The sequence below is a fragment of the Chelonia mydas genome, chromosome 3 (assembly GCF_015237465.2).
Source record: "Chelonia mydas isolate rCheMyd1 chromosome 3, rCheMyd1.pri.v2, whole genome shotgun sequence".
Classification (NCBI taxonomy): Eukaryota; Metazoa; Chordata; order Testudines; family Cheloniidae; genus Chelonia; species Chelonia mydas.
In genome coordinates this window covers 122656679-122680633 of record NC_057851.1, presented here as the reverse complement: position 1 = coordinate 122680633, position 23955 = coordinate 122656679, and the positions used below count along the sequence as shown (strand labels likewise).

The following is a 23955-nucleotide window of genomic DNA, read 5'->3' as shown; positions in this document are numbered from 1 at the left end:
GCTTGGGACTATGGGTACGTACTCAGGTGATGAGCCTGGACTGCGGCAGCTTCACCTCTGCCTTCAGCAAACTAGCTCGTGAGAGCCTAAACATAGCAGCGTAGAGAAACCCATAGACACACTAGCTATCTACGTTGGTGGGGCCTAGAACATGCAGTGCCCCTTAGCCCTCAGAGCCACAACTGGGTTACAGCATTTAAAGCAACCAACCAACAAGAGGTGGAAATTGCCTAAATAGATGTTGGGTGGCGCTGCCAGTGCAGGATTATTCTTTATGTTTAGTGCTTTGTCCAGGCAACGGTTACATTTCCCAAATGTGGCTTTCAGCACTTCCCTTGCGAGCCTGTTCCACAGCCAAATATAAACCTCACGTCCTGGGTGTTTTTCAGCCAACATTCATGCTTCTAAAAATTACATCTCATTATTCCTAGTTATTCCTACTGCCTTAAGTAATTATCCATCCCTGCTGCTAACAGTGGGTTCACGCTGTTATTTCACCCTCTTGGTCTCACTTCACTCATAAATAAATCCCTTTCTCCATCCTCCTGCTCATTTTTGTAGTTTTTCCTCTAAATTCCCTGCGATTTGTCTCTAACCGATTTTCCATTAATAATATCACACACAGAAGTGAACACAGTATTTATGTGCCCTTGTACAAGAGCAGCATAAACATGTTTTCTGCCCTGATATGCCTCTGTGTATACTAGACTGTGTGATGTTGTTGCATTAAAGTTCTGTGTAACTTGCTGCTCATATCACCCACAGCTTTGTCAGTTTCACTACTTTCCAAATGTCTCCCTTATGAATGGGTGTAGTTTGGATTTTTCCCAGTTGTACAGTATTAATTTGCATTTTTCCCAGGTGTATTTGCATGTTAGTTTCTGACCAAGTTTCTAATTTCTCTATGCTCCATTGTATTGATTTCTGTGATCTATGGGGTGTTTGTAACTCCTCCCAATTTCATGCCACCTGTGAATTTTATCTGTCATTTAATTTCTTTTTTAGATCATTAAAAATTAAATAAGACTGGAACGGACAGATATCTGCAGTGCCTTAGACTTCCTCAACTTGATACTTTAACACAACCTTGGATTGCTGATTTTCAATTCAGGTTCTTATTTTAATGGAGTGTAGGATTCTGAGACACTATCTGATGTCTTAATAAAACACTAAATATATTTGATAAGCTAATTATGCAATCAGATATTTCTGGCAAGATCTGTTCTTTATAAACTCATGTGATTTATTCCTTGTAGAAAGAATTATTATCCTCTAAAAGTTTCATGATTTTTTCCCCTTTTCATATTTGTCCTATTTTACAAGGGGACAAAACTTCAATTTATGAAATGGTAGGTGCAAGAATCACTTTCTCTTTTGAAGATCAGTACTTTGATTCTGACACTGTACTAATTTACTTGTGACTTTTCTAACTCACTGCCATTCGGATCATACCACCTCCCTTCTTACCTTTAACTGCACACTCTCTGGTGCAGCTTGTTTGCATAGATATACGTTTTCCCAAATATTTCCTCACTTGTTCTTTACCACAGTGTTTTTGAAAGTGCTTGTCTTTGGCTCCTTAAGCAAAATAAAGGCAGTTTTGTCTCAGCACTGTAGCCAGAAAGTAATTTTATATCAGTTAAGTTGTGACCTTTCCCTAAAAGAACAGATCCTGCAGCTCTTATGCAAACAAACTCCCATGAATTTAAGGAAATTTTGCCTGAAACAGGATAGCAAGACTGGCCCCGAGAGACTCTAAACCTATTCTCAGCTGTTTCTAGGATTAATTTCAAATATTACTGATATTTAGCTATAAACAGACCTCAGACAACACTCACCCATGACAAAATCCAGCTGCAGGCCAACGTGATATCCCATCTCCCACTCCACACCTCCCCAGACACCATCCCCCAAAACAAGCCACCTTTCTTGAGTGCTTGTTCATATGTCTAGTGAATGTGAGGTTAGACGTGCACCTGGAATTGGAGAATTCTTCCTAGCAGAGTCTGGCTGGGCTGCGCATGTGCCCCTGCTCTCTTCATGTTCCACACTGAGGGTGTAAAAGGAGCTGCCAGATCACCGCCATTTCAGTTCCTTCCTACCAGTTGTGGGCTGGGAAGGAGCCTGAGTGTTCACTGTGGCTCCACAGCCTTACCTGTAAATAGTGAGAAACAGTTTCTCGTTTAACTTGGTATATTTTGTGGTACAGTGCTCTCCTTGGGACCCCACTCAACCCCTTTCCCCAGTGCTATTCTCTGGGGGTAGGGAGCATATGCCAAAAAGAGCCCCAGCTTCAAGAGATGAGTGGACTGCCAGAAGCCCTTCCTGGTAACCAACGCCTGTTTGCACTGCCTGGGGTAACCCCATATTCCTTCCAGGTAGAGTAAGTTGTTTTACTGGAGAACGAGGCAGCCGACAGAGTTCCACCTCAACATGTTTCTCATGGATAAGTCCTTGAGGATGGATCCAAACCTCTGGCCAGGGAGACTCCCCTGAACATCCACCTGAAAAAGATAGGAGTGTCCCCTTGGAACACAGCTTTGGCTGAGGCAATCAGAAGGCATGTGCTGCTCTTACAGGGGAGCTGTGCAGATGACCTGATTTTACTACCAATATCCGTTGTGGTTATCTGATTGTTTTTCAGCTGTTCAGTAGTTTCATTGCTTTGCTTGAATTTTTCTACTAATACAATTAAAAAAACACCAACTTTTGATGGCAAATGGTTATTTTTAAATATACAGACATATGCTTAGATGCCCAACAGCCAGCACCCAACAACGGTCTAGTGTCAAGATTGTCAAAGGTCAGAGGCTAGTTAGGTTTCTAAATGTGTACTTAAGACACCTGCCTGATTTTTATCAGTGCTGAGCATCTAACAGTTCCCACTAAGGTCAAATTAGGCTGCTATTTTTGAAAATGGCCCTAATCTGCAGGTAAAATTACAGCTACTGCATGCACAAATCATGAATGTAAATGATTAAGTGAACCATAACTGGCCATTTCTGCATGCAATCAAGGTAACTAAATTAAGCATGCATGCACACACAACTAGATACACAGACCAATTCCAGTCTTTTTGGTAACTATCCTGCATAGAGAGTGTTTTCTTTCCAGGCTTCTCTTCACAGGTGGTATAAACGTATGTTCCTTTAATAAAAAGTTAAAAAAATAGGGACCAACTTTCACTAGTTTTTAATAAAACAGCTCCTCCCCCATCACAGCATCCTCTTACTCACCTACTTATGTCTGCTGTGACCTATATGGCATTTCAGAACGACTCTACCATGAGACAGTGTAGTCTTTCAGAAGTAAAAAGAGAACTCCTCTACTCTTTCCATTCTTAAAAGCTTTGTGTCATTTTTCTGGCCACCTTTCCAATGTGAGGATCCATATCGAACTCAATGCCCAGACACAGAACAAAACAGCTTAAAATGAATTTATAAGGCTTGCGAGAAAAAAGGCTGCATTCATGCCACTTTTTTGTTCAGGTAGTTGTACAATTTATTGGGTTGTACCTCTCTTTTCATCTCTTTGAAAAAAGCTCTAGGGCAGGAAGCTTAAAGTTGTGGCTGGTTTTAATACACTGTAAATATCAAAGAAAGTGATATAAAGTACTGCACATATTCATAAGGCTTACAGATTTAAAATTCCTCACTTTCATTGAAAATCTCAGCTGTTCCATGGCTTTTAGTATCTCAGTGCTTAAGACAATAGCGATAATAAAACGTCAGAGAGTGGTTTTAAAAAGATATGGAGAATTCAGTGCTTTCCTTGGAATTCATTTGTTGAATCGAGGAACTGGCACTTTAAATGTTCACCAAATAGTGACATACTCTAAGAGGATCTGATGTGGGGTTATGCATTGAGCCTGAATGGGCAGGTCCCCTTCTTTTGGAGAGGTAGTGACAGTGGTGATTCCCAACATTTTACAATCACAGAATCTCAGGGTTGGAAGGGACCTCAGGAGATCATCTAGTCCAAACCCCTGCTCAAAGCAGGACAAATCCCCATTTTTTGCCCCAGATCAACTTAACAGCCCCCTCAAGGATTGAACTCACAACCCTGGGTTTAGCAGGCCAATGCTCAAACCACTGAGCTATGTTGGACTATTGCTTTATGATGAATTTTGCCCCGGATGCAGGAGACTAAGCTCGAGCTGAAGTCAAGTGAAGCTGCATCTTAAGAAACAAACAATTTCCCTTTCAGCTTCAAACTGACTAAAAAGGAAAAAGTCAAAATCAAAAAGGCACACAAAGACACTTACATAAGACGTCTATGGCTGGGATGTCTGGCTCAGGTAGCTACTGAAATCAATGGGGAATGCTTACAGATGATGCAGAAAGTGGATATTTAAGCCAGCTTCCACCTTTTGCTGAACAGAAATGCTTTTAATGAAATAACCGGAGATACTTCCTAAAATGCTCATTCCACTCCCCAAGGTGAAAAGTATTTAGTCAGTGCCGGTTAAGAATTTTAAACTATCTTCTTCCTATTTACCCCAAAATCAGTTTTAAACAGAATTTAAAAGTTCTGTTTAGTACTCAGTATCACTATTTAAGTGCATTTATGTTTGCTGAGGTTTCACAGGCTAAATCTTCAAAAAGCACAAAGCTGAGAGTGGGTTTAGTATAGCTAGAAGAGAGTCACTTTTGGAAAAGTGCTTAGTTTCTATATGTATGGCTGTTCTCTGGTTTCCCACTTCTCATTTAAACAATCAACACACACAAAACGAGTTGATTTTGAGAAGCAGGGACAGTCTTGCTGAAACAGAATTGCAACTGTTTGGCAAACCTCTCTACATCGTTTTTGTTCATTAATTCTCAACTTTGACAAGTCATACTATGATTAATAGCATTCTGTCTGGAAGTGCAGAATTCTGTGGGCTTTTTTTTATTTTGTTCTTAAGAAAGACTCATATATTCAACTATATTTCCCAGTACACAATTTGGGCTGAGGTTTGTAAATATATGTTTTAATAAAAGCAAACAAACCCTGGTAACCTCCTTCTATTCCCAAACTTTAAGTTTTGCAGATGAAGAAATCTCACAACATACAATCCAGCCAGCCCTGTAGCTTTATCTTGCAGCTCAAACTATTACTGTATGTGCAATTCAGTAAGAGTCCCACAGGAGAAAGAGCATGGAGACTTGCCACATTTGGTGTTTGCTTCAGTTACAGTCTAAACTCCAGATCTCCCCTCAATGCCGAGGAGAATACTCCTTTTTCAAATGCTAATGTTTAAAATATCTAATTAGGTGTTTAAAAAGGCCACACTCTCCAATGATATTTATAAAACACATTTAATTTATCTCCCATTGGTACGACAAAAACTAGCAAATCTGATACAGCTAAAAGGTGAGGAGATAAATGTTGCATTTTACTAGAGACATGTAAAATGTAAATATTGCTTTCCTCTACATGGATCTTACACATATTAAAAAATGCAATGTTAAAAGCAAGTATTCCTTTCTATTTTCCTCACTAGGATTTAATGTCCACTTTTTAAAGGAGGCCTTTTTGTTTCTCACTTCTTCTTTTACTTTGTTGTTTACCTACCGTGGCACTTTTTTGGTTCTGTTTTTTAATTTTAGATATACATTTAAGTTGAGCCTCTATTATAGCGTCTTTAAAGTTTTCATGCATCTTGCAGGTATTTCACTTTTGGCACCGTACCTTTCAATGTCTGTTTAACTGCCTTCCTCATTTTTGAGTAGCCCCCCTATCTCGAAATTAAATGCTACATTGTTGGGCTGCTCTGGTGTTTTCCCCACCCCAGGGATGTTAAATTTAATTATATTATGGTCACTATTACCAAGCGGTCCAGCTATATTCACCTCTGGGACCAGATCCTGTGCTCCACTTCGGACTAAATAAAGAATTGCGTCTTCTCTTGTGGGTTCTAGGACTAGCTGCTCCAAGAAGCAGTCATTCAAGCTGTCAAGAAACTTTATCTCTGCATCCCATCCTGAGGTGACATATACCCAGTCAATGTGGAGATAGTTGAAATCCCATATTATTATATTTTTTATTTGTATAGCCTCTCTAATTTCCCTGAGCATTTCACAGTCACTATCACCATCCTGGTCAGGTGATTGATATTATATCCTTACTGCTATATTCTTATTATTAAGAGCATGGAATTACTTTCCATAAAGATTCTATGATACAGGGTGGTTCATTTAAGATTTTTTACTTCATTTGATTCTATGCTTTCTTTCACATACATTTTTCAGAGTAGCAGCCATGTTAGTCTGTATCCGCAAAAAGAAAAGGAGTACATGTGGCACCTTAGAGACTAACAAATTTATTTGAGCATAAGCTTTCGTGAGCTACAGCTCACTTCATCGGATGCATGCTCACGAAAGCTTATGCTCAAATAAATTTGTTAGTCTAAGGTGCCATAAGTACTCCTTTTCTTTTCACATACAGTGTCACTCCCCCAACAGGATGACCTGTTCTATCCTTCCAATATATTTTGTACCCTAGTATTACTGTCTCCCATTGATTATCCTCATTCCACCAAGTTTCTGTGATCATAGAATCATAGAAGATTAGCGTTGGAAGAGACCTCAGGAGATCATCTAGTCCAACCCCCTGCTCAAAGCAGGATCAACCCCAGCGAAACCATCCCATCCCGGCTTTCTCAAGCCAGGCCTTAAAAACCCCTAGGTAACTCATTCCAGTGCTTCAACATCCTCCCAGTGAAATAGCTTTTCCTAATATCCAACCTAGACCTCTCGCACTGCAACTTGAGACCATTGCTCCTTGTCCTGTCATCTGCCACCACTGAGAACAGCCTAGCTCCATCCTCTCTGGAACCCCCCTTCAGGTCATTGAAGGCTGCTATCAAATCCCCCCTCACTCTTCTTCTGCAGACTAAATAAGCCCAGTTCTCTCAGCCTCTTCTCATAAGTCATGTGCTCCAGCCCCCTAATCATTTTTGCTGCCCTCTGCTGGACTCTCTCTCCCATTTGTCCACATCCTTTCTGTATTGTGAGGCCCAAAACTGGACACAATACTCCAGATGTGGCCTCTCCAGTGTATATATGACATAACTAGAATGCGTGTTATGCTACATATGCCATGTAACATATCTCTGTAAAGGTTATGATCTACTGAATCTATTAATCCCATTTGTATGCATGTATCATTTTTATATTTGAAGTTATGAATATTGGCTGCATATTTGTTTGATTCTGAGTAGGTTTTAGTGAAGCAGTTGGTCAGCTTCCTGAGAAAAGACTATTCTCAGTAAGTGCCCCGTCAAGAAGCCCTTAAGCCTTGAGACTTGAACTTGGAGATGCCAGTCCACATCTGGGCTTTCCCAGGAATGTGTCTTGGCTGGTAAGGAACTCAGTCATGCATGGACATGTGACTTGCCCAGGTGACTCCAAAACTCCATTTTGTAGCTGGACTTTGCACAGGGGAGAGGAGGGGGTCTCCACCCACAAGAAAAAGTCTATTTAAGCCCGTGGGAGACCCCTCCATTTTGTCTTCAGCTGGCTAAAGAGAGCCTCTCCACCCCCAAAGATACCTGAAGGAAACTGGAACAAAGGACAATAACTACAGGGGGCGTGAGTGATTGCTGGACCCAGACTAGAAAGTGACTAGTCTGTAAAAGAGAGCTTACTGGAACTGGTGAGGATTTTATCTGTATTCAATCTGATTAGACATAGACTTGTGTGTTTTGTTTTATTTTATTTGGTAATTCACTTTGTTCTGTCTGTTACTACTTGGAACCACTTAAATCCCACTTTCTGTATTTAATAAAATCACTTTTTACTTATTAATTAACCCAGCCTATGTATTAATACCTGGCCAGGGGGGTGGGAAACAGCTGTGCATCTCTATCAGTGTTATAGGGGGCGAACAATTTATAAGCTTTATACAGGGTAAAACGGATTTATTTAGGGTTTGGACCCCATTGGGAGTTGGGCATCTGAGTGTTAAAGACAGGAACACTTCTGTAAGCTGCTTTCAGTTAAGCCTACAGCTGTTAGGGGACATGGTTCAGACCTGGGTCTGGGTTTGCAGCAGGCTAGCAGGTCTGGTTCAAACCAGGCCGGGCACTGAAGTCCTAGCTGACAAGGCAGGAAAGCAGGAGCAGAAGTAGTCTTGGCACATCAGGTGGCAGCTCCGAGGGGGTTTCTGTGATCCAACCCGTCAGAGGTTTTGGGACAAATTGATAAACTAAACAATAATAAGTCACCAGGGCCAGATGGTATTCACCCAAGAGTTCTGAAGGAACTAAAATGTGAAATTGCAGAACTGTAGTTTGTCACCTATCATTTAAATCAGCTTCTATACCAAATGACTGGAGGATAGCTAATATGATGACAATTTGAAAAAAGGGCTTCAACGGTGATCCCAGCCTTCAGTACTGGGCAAACTGGTTGAAACTACAGTAAAGAACAAAACTGTCAGACACATAGATGACACAATTTGTTCGGGAAGAGTCAACAAGGTTTTTATAAAGGGAAATTATACCTCACTAATTTACTATATTGCCTTGAGGGGGGTCAACAAGCATGTGGACAAGTGTGATCCACTGGATATAGTGTACTTAGATTTTCAGAAATCCTTTGACAAGGTCCCTCACCAAAGGCTCTTAAGCAAAGTAAGCTGTCATAGAATAAGAGGGACGGTCCTCTCATGGATTGGTAACTGGTTAAAACGATAGGAAACAAAGGGAAGGAATAAATGGCCAGTTTTCAGAGTAGAGAGACGTAAATAGTGGTGTCCTCCCAGGGTCCTCACTGGGACCAGTCCTATTCAACATATTCATAAATGATCTGGAAAAAGGGGTAACAGTGAGGTGGCAAAATTTGCCAATGATACAAAACTACTCAAGATAGGTAAGTCCCAAGCAGACTGTGAACAGCTACAAAAAGGATCTCACAAAGATGGGTGACTGGGCAACAAAATGGCAGATGAAATTCAATGTTAGTAAATGCAAAGTAATACACAGTGGGAAACATAATCCCAACTATGCATATAAAATGATGGGGTCTAAATTAGCTGTTACCACTCAAGAAAGATCTTGGAGCCATTGTGGATAGTTCTCTGAAAACATCCACTCAATGTGCAGCGGCAGTCAAAAAAGCTAACAGCATATTGGGAATCATTAAGAGAGATAAATAAGACAGAAAATATCATATTGCCTCTATCTAAATCCATGGTACACCCACATCTTGAATACTGCATGCATATGTATATGGGAATTAGAAAGGTTCAGAAATGGGCAATAAAAATGATTATGGGTATGGAATGGCTGCCATATGAAGAGAGATTAATAAAACTGGGACTTTTCAGCTTGGAAAAGAGATGACTAAGGGAGGATATGATAGAGGTTTATACAATCATGTCTCTTGTGTAGAAAGTAAATAAGGAAGTGTTATTTACTCCTTCTCATAACACAAGTAGTAGGGGTCACCAAATAAAATTACAGTAAAAACTTTGTTATCCATCATGTTGGTTAACATGTTGGTTAAAATTCCTGTTAACTAAGAGTTACACTTACCAATGGATTACCAATTTTCAAAGAATTAGAATACAATAAAATGAACAAACTTTTCTCGCCCTTTTCAAGACATGTACAAATATCTATTTTCTGTTTTAATGTCAACAATCTCTTACTCTTCTGTCCTTTGCTTTTTGCTGGTATTTTGGATGCCATAATGGTATGGTTGTGTTGATATTTTACGATAAACACCGGACAATACACTGAGTAATAAACCGACCGATCACAATGGCGGATACAAACAGAAAGAACAGCATTTGGCTCTTCTTGGCTAACTAAATTGTTGTTTGACTGCTCTCGGAAATACTCAGATCCTGAATAGCTTCAGCATCGGTCCCGGTTACTAGACTGAAGATTTGTATTGGAAGATATCAGAAATGCTGGTTTCTAGAGCTTTCTGGTTGGTAAAATGCCAGATAACACAGCTTTTACTGTAATAGGCAGCAGGTTTAAAACAAAAGGAAGCATTTTTTTCTCCACACAGTGCACAGTCATCTGTAGAACTCTTTGGCCTTCACAACAGCCTCTGGCAAGACTATAACAGGGTTCAAAAAAGAACTAGGTAAGTTCATGGAGGACAGGTCCATCAATAGCTATTAGCCAGGAGGGACAGGGATAGTGTCCCTAGCCTCTGTTTAACAGAAACTGTGAATGGGCAACAGGGGATGGATCACTTGATGATTACCTGTTCTGTTCATTCCCTCTGGGGCACCACGCATTGGCCACTGTTGGAAGACAGGATGCTGGGCTAGATGGACCTTTGGCCTGATGCAGTATGGCTGTTCTTATGTTCTAAGTGCCTCCAGTGGAAGTTCTAGTGGAAGAATACACCTTCAGACACGCTGCTGCTTTCTTTTTTCCATGTCCTCCTTTACAGGTAGTAATTCTAGGCACAAGATCTCCCACATCTTAAAGAATCTCAGCCTCAGTAGTTAGTGCTACAAGATCTTTGCTACTTCAAGGCTGTGGCATGTAGATTATGGGATAGTCTCTCTTCTGTGCTCAAGACCGCTACATTATGCCACAAGGTAAGAGGTTGACTCCATGGCTCATGTTCTGTTGCTTTATGCTGGCTATTTGGGGATAGATATAAATAACTCACTTTTCCCCTCTGCCCTCAAATAATCTACCTACTGTATAAGTATAACCTTCCAATACAGCCCCACATCTGCTAGCTCAGTGTGTAAAAGCCTGAGTCAGACTCAAATCAAAGTAAAGCAGCTCTGTAAGCTGTACCAATGGATATGGTCTCGCATGCTACTGTTATTGAAATGGCTAGGTTACCGGAAATAAAGTTACAAAGCCTGCAAAAAGGTGATTAATTTATCTTTATATTCACTGACATGTATCTTTTCCAATGTATTTTTTTAACAATGCTCAAAAAGTACACATTTTGAAGGCTTGTTTCAGTATTACAAATGTCCATGACCTATATACTACAGCAGCGCCATGCATGACAGTATAGTTAAGGAACTGTCAATGTTTCCATTACTGACCCTGTTTTTCAAGAGTTGATAATGGAAGTACAGAAATGTGCTCCTGGCTGTAACTTAGTGTGTTCAATATCTTAGGCCTGGTATTTATTTTTAAATATTTGGGTTTAAATCTGTTCATCAGTCATTAGATTCTGATACACAGAGAAGTTTAATTGCTTCATACTTTTTTGGTGCTCCTTTTTAAAAAAGAACATGGATTTTTAACAATGAAAGTGAGTCAATACAAATTAAGATCCCCCCCCGCCCCCAATAACATGAACTCCACAAACCATTAAACAACTCTTCTCAGAAATTTTGCTATTTTGTATTATGATCTATGGATCATAAGGGAATCTCACATTTTTATTGGGATTTTAACAGGTGTTAACATTAATGAAATTATCACACACAAAAAGTAGTTTAGAGTAACGTTAATGGTCTGACAGATACATTAAAACAAGAAAGTTCAGAGTTGACAGATACTTCAGCTAAGATTTTCAAAATGCCTACTGATTTTAGGTGCCTCAGTTTGGGCTGTTCAGCTGGAGACACCTTAAAGGGGCCTGGTTTTCAGAAAATGCTAAAACCCAGGCCCCTTGCAGACCTCTAAAGTTTGGCTCCCAAAAATCACTAGTCACTTCTGAAAAATCCTGACCCCTTAAAGTAGGCAAGGAGTGACTAGGTACTGAGGCAAATTTATTAGATATTATGTAAAATTTCAGAGACTGCTTTTACTCTCCTGCTGAAGTTTTTAGTAAGTTGAAGCAGTAACTCTTAAGTTTTCTTGCTTATCTTAGCTAAAAATCAGACCTTTACCATAACAGTGTAAATTCATTATAAAGACATACATCTGTTTAGAAGTTCTGCAGTTTTGCTGATTTCTTCAGTTACGTTCTCCTATAGACCGATGGTTTTGTGTATCCATCGCCAGCAATGGACATCCAGCTGGAAAAAATTCAACTCCTTGTGTGAAAGGTTTCGCTGAACCAGACGAAGAACAACAATTCCAATATTAGGCTCAAGATGGAATTAACTATTTCATTCAGTTCTTACTATGATTTTATAAGCGTTCTCTACACTTCCAGTCTTTCTGAAACACAAGGCACAAATAGGGAACAGACATTCCAGCAAAGAATGATTGTCTGAAAGTAGCAGTCCACAAGAGTCCTCAATCCAGCACTTGAAACATCTCTACTGTCCAGTTCTATGCCACATCCTCTAGATAATCTGCAACATCACTTAACTGAGAAATGGTAAGATCTTGCGTGAGGTCTTCAAGCTAGAAGAGTAAACAAAAATCAACCAGACAAGATACATTTATTTAGATTTCTAAATCTATTAAACTATACAGTCCTGCCGAAAGCATCTTGCTAGCCTACGGCCCTGTCTGAAAGGTATCAATTCCAACATATGAGATACCGTGTGCATTCAACTGCCCATTAAGTTAATGAGAAGTACCTTATAGAATTGGGCTCCTAATGCCACTGCTTTAGTTTTCCAACCAAATAAAGAGCAATTGGTTCAAATGAGAAAAAAAATATTTAAAATAAAGTAGATTTGGAGTCACTTGCCCTGTTTACAATTTTAAAAATGTACTGAAAATTTCTGGAAAGCGATCTAGGCAATAGGCTGTTAGCATGCTGTCACCAAAGAACAATTCAGCTGGAAGCAGTACCTATTAATTGTAATATCTGAGAGTTCAACAGAAGCCCAGCAAAAATACTTTAAAGTCTTCTGGTTTAGAAAGGGAATATACTCTAACAATGCAGACAGAGGTATGGAAATTTGATAGCCAGCGCTGAATAATAAAAATATGAGCACAACTGAGGCAGTTAATAAAAACTCTTGCATAAGCTAAAAGATTACAAGAAAACCTCTCAACCGTTACTGCACAGTTAGATCAAATAACTGTTTTTTGTTTTGTTTTTTTTTCTTAAAAAGAGTCAGTATAGACTCTAACCCTAATGAAAACTTATGCTCAAATAAATTTGTTAGTCTCTAAGGTGCCACAAGTACTCCTTTTCTTTTTTAGTAAATGAATGGTTATAAATAGAAGGCAGTTTTAATGAATGGCATGACTATATCCACCTGTGCCCAAAGGGTTTATTACATGATGACAATTGTCCAGAAAGGAGAACCGAACATCTAACCACCATATCTAAGACAAGATTAAAAGCATATCCAGACAATAAAAGTCATACTTTATCACTGGCATTCAAGTCTTCTGTTTCCACAGAAATTTCCTCTATTTCTTCACCAATACTGATGTCACTTTTTTCTGAGCGATGACTGGTACTAATGACAGAAAAAAGAATAAAAGGTGAAAATAATTAGATTTTCTTTTTCTGCTTTACAAGAATTCCCACCACACTCACACACCTCTATAGGGAAGAGTGTTTAGGTTAGATAGCGCCATTTTTACAGAACAGAAATTTAAATAAAAATATTTGAGAATACACCTGTAACTAAATTAAGCTGTGAGAAATAAGCTGTGCCATGTATATTGTAGGATCAAGGCCTTAAATGTTATTGCTCAATTGTCTACCCTTCTTGCTGTTGAGTTTTCTAGATGCAAGATTCAATTTGGACTCGTATACAGACAGTTAGCTAAAAATACTAATTAAAATGTATAAAAAAGTAAATGATAAAAATGTATTGTTGAGAAGAGGCTTTTTAATTTGATTAAAAAAACCCTAAAGCTTGTCAGCATCCTAAGGACAGGTTTTCAAGACACTCCTGCCTACAGAAAGTATAAGATGTATATTCACAAATGTATAACAGACAGATGGCAGCATTGTCAAACTGATCATGATGGGATGGAACCTATTTCTGGTTCAATGTAACTAGAAAACTGAATCATGTTTACTATCCATTAAATATTACCCTGTAGCATTATAAGTATTTTTCCCTCTTACCTGTTGAAATCATCAACATACTCATCTTCATCTCCAGTTCCTAAATAATGAAAAAAGTATTTTACTGAACAAAACAGATTCCCTCTGCAGGAAATATGAAGAGATCAAATTATATTTCTGTACTTGTAATGGGGGAATTGAAAAATAAATTTTTTTTTTAAACATAGTGCATGTATTTGTAATCAAAAACAATCATCATGTGAACACTGTACATTTTGTATTCTGTATTATAATTAAAATCAATATATTTGAAAATGTGGAAAACACCTAAAATATTTAAATAAATGGCGTTTATTATTAATAGCGTGATTAATCGCACAATTAATCACGATCAATTTTTTTAACTCACTTGACAGTCCTGTTAATAACAAGGGGAAGGAATGTATGAAAAATTGGGAAAAAAAGATTAAAGAAGATTTAGGTGAGTTAAATGTATTCAAGTTGGCAGGGCCTGATGAAATTCATCTTTAGGATATTAAAGAATGAAGTAAAGCAACCTCAGAACGGTTAGCAAATTATCTTCGAGCACTCATGGAAGAAGGGTGAGGTCCCAGAGGAGTGGAAAAGGGCAAACATAGAACCTATTTTTAAAAAGGGGAACAAAGATGACCCAGGGAATTATAGATGAGTCAACCTAACTTTGATACCTGGAAAGATACCGAAACAAATTAAACTGTCAATTTATAAGCATGTAGGAAATATTTTAGAGAAGTCCTATGGCTTGTGTTATACAGGAGAGCAAACTAGGTGATCACAATGGTCCCTTCTGGCCTTGGAATCTAGGGTTATAAGGAATAGCCAGCATGGATTTGTCAAGAACAAATCATATCAAACCAATATAATTTCCTTCTTTGTCAAGATTACTGGCCTACTGGATGGGGGGGAAGCAGTAGATGTGATATATCTTGATTTTATTAAAGCTTTTGACAAAGTCCAACCTGACATTCTCATAAGAAAACTAGGGAAATGTGATCTAGATTAAATTACTTTAAGGTGTATGCACAACTGGCTGAAAGACTGTACTCAAAAAGTAGTTATAGAATATCAGGGTTGGAAGGGACCTCAGGAGGTCATCTAGTCCAACCTCCTGCTCAAAGCAGGACCAAGCCCCAATTTTTGCGCCAGATCCCAAATGGCCCCCTCAAGGATTGAACTCACAACCCTGGGTTTAGCAGGCCAATGCTCAAACAACTGAGCTATCCCTCCCCAGAACGGTTCGCTGTCAAAGTGGGAGGGTGTATCAAGTGGGGCTGCAGGGGTCAGCTCTGGATCTGGTACTATTCAACATTTTCATTAATGACTTGGATAACAGAGTGAAATGTATGCATGTAACATTTCCAGATGACACCCAGCTGGGAGGGGTAGCAAGCACTTTGGGAAGAGGATTACAATTCAAAATGACCTTGACAAACAGAACTGGTCTGAATTAAACAAGAAGAACTTCTATAAAGACAAGTGTAAAGTACTACACTTAGGAAGGAAAAAATCAAATGTGCAGCTACAAAATGGGAAATAACTATTTAGGTGGTAGTACTGCTGAAAAGAATTGAGGGGGGTAGAGTGGATCACAAACTGAGTATGAGTCAACACTGTGATGCAGTTGAAAAATGGCTAATATTCTAGGGTGTACTAACAGGAATGTTATATGTAAAGGCTTGTCTACATTACCTGCTGCATCGATGGGCAGTGATTGATCCAGTGGGGGGGGGGGGGGGCAGGCTCAATTTATCACGTCTAGTCTAGATGCGATAAATCGACCACCAAGCACTCTCCCGTCGACTCTGGTACCCCACCAAGGCGAGAGGTGCAGGCGGAGTCGACGGGAGAGTGTCAGCCGTCAACTTACTGCAACGAAGACACTGCAGTAAGTAGATCTAAGTATGTCGACTTCAGCTACATTATTCACGTAGCTGAAGCTGCGCAACATTGATCGATTCCCCCCCCCAGTGTAGATAAGGCCTAAGATACAGGAGGTAACTGTCCTGCTCTACCGAGCACTGGTGAGGTCTCAGTTGGAGTGCTGTATCCAATTATGGGTGTCACATTTTAAGAAAGATGTGGAAAAATTAGAGAGTCTAGAGGCAAGCAAATAAAATGATAAAATGTTTAGAAAACTTGACTTATGAGGAAAGGCTACAAAAATGAGGCATATTTAGTCTTGAGAAAAGAAGACCGAGGGGACAGCTGATAACAGTCTTCAAATAAGTTAAGGGCTGTTATAAGAAAACAGCGATCAATTGTTCTCCATGTCCACTGAAGGTAGGATAAGTAGTAATGGGCTTAATCTACAGCAAGGGAGGTTTAGGTTAGATATTAGGAAAAACTTTCTAACCATAACAGTAGTTATGCTCAGGAACAGGCTTCCAGGGAGGCTATGGAATCTGTATTATTGAAGGTTTTGAAGAACGGGTTGGACAAACATCGGTCAAGGATAGTCTAGATGTACCTCAGTGCAAGGGGCTGGACATTGCTATGATTCTATGTTGATATTATAATTGGGAGAATTTCAAAGACACAAAAAGCAATTAGAGATGCCTAAACCGCACTGAAAGCCAATGAGAGTTGCATGCCTAACTTCTACTTGTGCCTTTAAAAATCTGCCCTTAAAAGCCTATGCTACCATTTTCAATAAAGATCTTAAGTGAACACTAATTCTGAGATGTATTTCCATGCTGGATAAATTTACAAAGTCTTATATATTTTTGCCATAGAATTGAAAACAATGGTAACTGGACACTGATGTCATCAAGCATATATCCAGGAATAGATTACAATTTCCGAAAAAGTAACTATGTAACACTAATAGCAATATGGGGAAATGCTTCATGGACTTAAGCTGCTTTACAAGACAAGACATTTTATTTTTTCTTACAGTAGGTTTCCCTCTGGTGTTCTAGTCAACAATACCTTACTGACAAGCAGACCAACTACAAAATTATCACCAAAATTTATGCATGGGATGGCTTGAGTTCCTGTTGTGTGTGTAAAATAATTCTGGTAGAAACATACAAGTAATTCCTGCTAGTTAGGAATTTTGTACACAGAATAATGAATCAAATCTTGCTTCTTACTCAAGCAAGACTCCTGCTGTCTCCAATGGAGCTTTTACCAAGTAAGACAGCAGGTTTTGGCCCAGTATGAGTATATTTCAGTGTCTCAGTTTCCTTGAGGAGCTGAAATGGAACTCAAATGTAGGCATATCAAAACTAGTATGTTTACGTTCCCTCATACTCAACAACCACTTGCCTAATTCAAGAGATCCAAATTTTGCATTCACCAAGCGTAGATCTTTCAAAACAGAGTTTCTATTTGCATCTGTAACCAAAAAAAATTTAAATCAGAAATACGTTTGGTTATTGTTTGGAGAAAAAAAAGAAAAGAAAAAAGAGCATACTTAAATACATCCATCAACCAATTAAGTCTAGCATATTTTTCTATAGGCTAAAATTATATTCCAATTTTAAGAGCCAATCCTGCGAACACTTACAGACATATAATTATAAATGTAGGACTGGAAGGGATCTCAAGATCATCTAAGTCCATCCCCCTTCTCTCCTGCCCTATTCAAGATGCAAAAGGATTTCAATATTATACTTACTGTCAGGCTCTTTTAGTGAAGGTGCTCCAGCAAGGGAGCTTAGCCCACTCCTTAGTGGGGGTGCATCAGAAAGAGATGCAAGGCTTCCTCCTTGTTTGTTGGACTCTGTTTTCCTAAAAAGGGAAATAATTTGTAACTAGATATGTGACTCTCTCTTCTACCATCCATTAAATATGTATGCAACTAGAAACAATACTGTATGTAGCAAAAGGTCAAGTGAAGGAAATATTTGCTCTACAATCTAAAAAAGGCCAAAAAACTTTCTACTGGAAGTCGGTGGTAGAAGTGTCAAGCAAGACATGCAATAAGAAAGTTATTTTCTCACCTATTCACAGACTTCTGCCTGCCTTCTATCACAAACAGATCTCTTGCATCTTCTTCAGTATCACTATTTTTATCAGAGGGCCTTTAGTTATCCCCACAAATACCACGCAGCCAAGAGGAAAAGATTCAGGCATAAATAAATATATCAACCAGTTTTTGAATTATGACAGGTTTCAGAGTAACAGCCGTGTTAGTCTGTATTCGCAAAAAGAAAAGGAGTACTTGTGCTCAAATAAATTGGTTAGTCTCTAAGGTGCCACAAGTACTCCTTTTCTTTTTGAACTATGATCACTTTTGTTCAACAAAACTAGTAACAGTCGTGTTGTAGAAAGCATGCCCCTTGAGATTGCAACAAAATGGATTTCTTTCATTACCACATGATAAACTGGTTTAGCTGCTATTACATTTAGGAATGGAATATAAATTAACACATTATTTACAAATAAAAGATGCAACAAGCACATTGAAAGTCAAAGTTTAATCTTCACCATTCCCAGAAAATATCCTCAGTGACCAAGTGGCAATTGGTTTCATGTAATGTATTTTACGCTCATCTAATGAGATGATGTATGAGCAGAATCTAATTTTGCATTAACTTTCTATGGTTTTGGTGAGTTTAATGTATATTTAAACAAGTTTATAAGGACATTATATACATTTATAATGACTCCACATTACATGTATATACACATGAAATTTGATCCACCATGGAGGAAGATTACAAACTATTATTTTACTACACATACAATAAGTTCCCAAAATCTGTAGAACCTTGCTAATTAGCATTTTGCTAATTCATTTACCACAATCTGCACACACAAAGATGCCTTACTATGAAATTGCTATCAATATCTGCATGCTACCTAAACAAAATTAAGATACACAAGTCTAAAAATGTATGTAAAATTGATGCGGAAATAGATCGTTAGCATATTCCATGTAATTTGACAAACCTTGTTTCTTTTCTGCCATGGAGATTTGTTCTGTATAAGGCAATTTAGTTTTGCTGCATAACTAAGGCTTCTTTTCTTGAACTCTTATCTTTCAAGCATTTTCAGGTAGCAATTATAAACAAGTATTACCATTCAAGTCACTGGCCTTTTAACAACTGATGACCACTTATGTACTAAATGTAATACTGTAGTAGTAAAATTCCTGAACAGCGGACATAGTGTACTTAGATTTCCAGAAAGCCTTTGATAAGGTCCCTCACCAAAGGCTCTTACATAAATTAAGTTGTCATGGAATAAGAGGGAAGATCCTTTCATGGATTGAGAACTGGTTAAAAGACAGGGAACAAAGGGTAGGAATAAATGGTAAATTTTCAGAATGCAGAGGGGTAACTAGTGGTGTTCCCCAAGGGTCAGTCCTAGGACCAACCTATTCAACCTATTCATAAATGATCTGGAGAAAGGGGTAAACGGCAAGGTGGCAAAGTTTGCAGATGATACTAAACTGCTCAAGATAGTTAAGACCAAAGCAGACTGTGAAGAACTTCAAAAAGATCTCACAAAATTAAGTGATTGGGCAACAAAATGGCAAATGAAATTTAATGTGGCTAAATGTAAAGTAATGCACATTGGAAAAAATAACCCCAATTATACATACAATATGATGGGGGCTAATTTAGCTACAACTAATCAGGAGAAAGATCTTGGAGTCATCATGGATAGTTCTCTGAAGATGTCCATGCAGTGTGCAGTGGCAGTCAAAAAAGCAAATGGGATATAAGGAATCATTAAAAAAGGGATAGAGAAGAAGACGGAGAATATCTTATTGCCCTTCTATAAATCCATGGTACGCCCACATCTTGAATATCGAGTACAGATGTGGTCCCCTCATCTCAAAAAAAGATATACACCTCTACCCAGATATAACACGGGTTCGCATACAAGGCAGTAAAGCTTTGACACGCTGCTCTGAGCAGTGTGTTAAGGGTGCCAGGCCGGGGCCGAGGGGTTGGATAAGGGGCAGAGAGTCTCGGGGGCGGTCAGGCGCTCCCCCCCAGGGTCTGGGAGACAGGAGCTGGGGGAGGCACTTCTGGGACTGCGGGGCCCCCAGAGTGACCTGGGGGATTAGCGCGGGACCGGGAGAAGCCCGCTCCACTTCCGTTGCTTGGGGGAGGGGGCTTGGGGAAGGGATCCCACCGCACTCACCGGCAGCGGCGGAAGCTGAGCAGCCCAGCCCCAGCCCGCTCCACTCCGCCAGTTCCCACCCACAGCTCCCTGCTTCCCGCTGCAGATGAGTGCGGGACCCCCCCCGCGACACGGCTAGGGCCGAGGCAAGGAAAGCGGAGCGGGCTGGGGCCGCGTTGCTCCGCTTCCCACCACAGGTGAGTATGGGGGGCATCCTTTCCCCAACCTCCGGAGCAGCGGGAAGAGGAGCAGCCTGGCCCCAGCCCGCTCTACTCTGCCAGCTCCCAGCTGCGGCACTCTGCTTCCTGCCGCAGGTGAGTATGGAGGGCATCCTTTCCCCAACCCCCACACTCACCAGCAGCGGGAAGCAGAGCGCCGCGGCTGGGAGGTGGCAGAGTGGAATGGGCTGGGGCCGTGTTGCTCCACTTTTGAGTGCCTCTCAGGAGGTAGGGGGTGTGGATAGGGGTCGGAGCAGTCAGGGGACAGGGGGCCAAAGCAAGTTCGCTATAACGCGGTCTCACCTATAACGCGGTAAGATTTTGTCTCCCGAGGACAGCGTTATATCGGGGTAGAGGTGTACTGGCATTAGAAAAGATTCAGAAAAGGGCAAATAAAATGATTAGGGGTTTGGAACGGGTCCCATATGAGAAGAGATTAAAGAGGCTAGGACTTTTCAGCTTGGAAAAAGAGGAGAAGGGGGGGGTGGGGAAGATATGATAGAGGTATATAAAATCATGAGTGGTGTGGAGAAAGTGAATAAGGAAAAGTTATTTACTTGTTCCCAGAATATAAGAACTAGGGGCCACCAAATGAAATTATTGGGTAGCAGGTTTAAAACAAATAAAAGGAAGTTCTTCTTCACTCAGCTCACGGTCAACCTGTGGAACTCCTTGCCTGAGGTGGTTGTGAAGGCTAAGACTATAACAGGATTTGAAAGAGAACTGGATAAATTCATGGAGACTAAGTCCATTTATGGCTATTAGCCAGGACGGGTAAGGAATGGTGTCCCTAGCCTCTGTTTGTCAGAGGGTGGAGATGGATGGCAGGAGAGAGATCACTAGATCATTACCTATTAGGTTCACTCCCTCTGGGGCACCTGGCATTGGCCACTGTCGATAGACAGGATACTGGGCTGGATGGACCTTTCGTCTGACCCAGTACGGCCATTTTTAAGGTCTTTTGTTTTAAATTATTTGATTACAAACACTGGTCTATGAACTGTAGAGTTTGCACTCAAGATTGTTATATTTAGTTTTCAAGGACGGTAATTAACACAGATACACTGGATGTGTAATTCTGATCTATGAATAAGATTGTGATTTAGTCACAGAGGTCACAGAATCCATGACTTCCAAAGATCTCTGTGATTTCAGGTGCAATGGGCAGCAGGGGGGATCCCCGGTAGCTCCCGGCAGCTCCCCAGAGCTCTCGGCCACGGTGGGCGGCAGGGGGATCCCCAGAGCTTGGAGCCACCAGCAGAGGGGGACCCTGGAGCTCCCAGCCTCTTCTCCCCCGCCCCCCTGCAGCTGCCCAGGTTACCCATTTTGTCATGGGTATTTTTAGTAACAGTCAAGGAGAGCTCACGGACTTCTGTGAATTCTTCATTTATTGCCCATGACCTGTACATGACTTTTACTAAAAATATCGGTGACAAAAATGTAGCCTTACTTATGAACCATGATGTCAGTTAAAAGCCAAGCTAATCTGACAAGATAAATATGCTGGAATTGCAACAATCCTGGCAATCTACCTCCTTCAAGAGACACTATCACCACTCAGAGTCAATGATTGGAGGAACAAATTCCTTTGAAAGTTTCATTTTAATATTTTAAAGCCGCCAGTTTAAAGATCATGCACAATTATTAGATCTCTGACACTGGTATTCCCACCTATTGTTATATCCCAATTTATGACCTCACAATCAGTTGGCTGTAGAAATTAACATGATGTTAGAATCAATTAGTACACCTCTACCCCGATATAACGCGACCCGATATAACACGAATTCGGATATAACGTGGTAAAGCAGCGCTCTGGGGGGGCGGGGCTGCGCGCTCCTGCGTCTGGCTCCGACATGCTGCTCTGAGTGGCATGTTAAGGGTGCCAGGCCGGGGCCAAGGGGGTTGAAAAGGGGCAGAGGGTCTTGGGGGGCCGTCAGGGGACAGGGAGGGTTGGATGGCTCAGAGGTTCTGGGGGTGGGGTGGTCAGATGATGGGGGCATTGGATAGGGGGTGGGGTCCTGGGGGTGATTGGGGGGGCGGGTCTCTGGAGGGGGCGGTCAGGGGACAAGGAGCAGGGGGGCTTAGATGGGGGTGGGGTCTTGGGAGGGGTGGTTGGGGGAGGGTGAGGGTGTCTCGGAGGGGGTAGTCAGGGGACAAGGAGCGGGGGGGAGAGTTGGCTTAGGAGTCAGTCAGGGGGAGGGAAGTGCCTATTAATAATGGAAATGCTCGAGGCCAAAGCAAGTTCGATATAACATGGTTTTAACTATAATGCGGTAATATTTTTTGGCTCCCGAGGACCGTGTTATATTGGGGTAAAGGTGTACTTAAGCTCTTAAATAAGCAAGAGCAAATCAAAGATGTTATTTTAATTCTGCTATGGCTACTGATAAAAAAAGAAAAAAATTACCAAAAAAATAATAGCAGAGTTCTTTGTAATGTAGTTGTTCAATATTTTTCATGAGAAGTCAGCTGCTCTTTAAATATATTATAGGAGCATATCTTGTAATTTTTATTTCCCACTAGATAACAGTCATAAGTAATCCCTTTCTGAAAGGAGTGTGCCAGTTTATTAGAAATAGAGGGGAGAATGATCTTGTGTGGTTGCTTTGTGCCACACCAGGATCCTTCTAGTGTAAGGATGAGCATCTGATATTGAAGGGCCAACATAAGAGGGCTTAGACCTGTGGTTCTCAACTAGGGGTATGTGTACCCCTGGGGATATGCAGGGGTCTGTCAGGGAGTAGATCAAATCATCTAGACATTTGCCTAGTTTTATAAACAGGCTACATAAAAAGGACTAGTGAAGTCAGGACAAACTAAAATTTCATAAAATAACTTTATACTACTCCATATACACTGAAATGTAAGTACAATATTTATATTCCAATTTATTTATTTTATTATATGGTAAAAATGAGAAAATAAGCAATTTTTCAGTAATAGTGCGATGTGAGACTTACATTTTTAGATCTGATTTGTAAGCAAGCAGTTTTTAAGTAAGGTGAAACTTGCGCGGGGGGGGTGGGGGGAGAATGCAAGACAAATCAGACTCCTGAAAGGCATACAGTAATCTGGAAAGGTTGAGAGGCACTGGATTAGACCACCTCGCTGCCTGTTGCCAATGTAAAAGGGAAAGAGTGGGAATGGATGGGGCAACCTCCTGCTACATCAATCCTCAGGTGCATTTTTGGCCCACCCAAACTTTAAAGTTGTTCTAACACAGCACAGTGGAAATGGCTCTGCTCAGAGGTGCAGCAAGATCAAGGGACTGAGAACATGGGCTTTGACACCTTTGCACCTTTCAGTCAGACTTGCACTTCAAAATATCATTTCACTCATTGTCAAACACTACATAACCACAAAGTGCCCTAAAACGTTTGGGCCTGCAAAGCTGACGTGTTCCAGAAGAACAATTAATCTACTGAAAACAAATCAGCTTGGACACACTGGGTAATAAACGTGAACACTGGATTTGTATAAAGGGAACTTTTTCCAAGAGCAAGAGTGTCTTTCCTAATACTTGTATTGTATGAAGCTGGTGTGTATGGGTGTGTGTGCTACCAATATTTTCTTACCTACTCCAGTATTGGGGGTTAGATTCTGCCAGACTTTATGAAGTTATGCAGAGAAATAAAGGTTCTCCCCTCCCACTTGTGCAGCTACTTTAAGGTTGGCCAGAGTTGCATCTCCAGGGCTCAAGGAGCATAGGGTTTGTACCTCAGATACTCACTCCTGGCATCAAATAGGTTGGAAAGAGCAGGGGTTAA

The 23955-nt window shown here is 40.4% G+C and overlaps 1 protein-coding gene across 4 annotated transcripts in view; it reads right to left on the bottom strand.

The window, feature by feature from the left end:
• Positions 1–10207: 10207 nt before the first annotated feature.
• CEP43 (centrosomal protein 43) overlaps positions 10208–23955 on the bottom strand; it is a 52319-nt gene continuing 38571 nt past the window's right edge. For 3 of the 4 annotated variants that reach the window (XM_037895146.2, XM_037895147.2, XM_037895148.2), the window contains 5 exons: positions 17509–17621; positions 17157–17225; positions 13911–13950; positions 13197–13290; positions 10831–12274 (listed from right to left, as the gene is read on the bottom strand). In XM_037895146.2, coding sequence (XP_037751074.1) covers positions 12200–12274; positions 13197–13290; positions 13911–13950; positions 17157–17225; positions 17509–17621 — 391 coding nt within the window. In that variant the 3' untranslated portion in view covers positions 10831–12199. Of the gene's footprint in view, positions 10594–10830; positions 12275–13196; positions 13291–13910; positions 13951–17156; positions 17226–17508; positions 17622–23955 lie in introns of those variants that run through there. The other variant, XR_006289670.1, reaches the window with a different exon arrangement.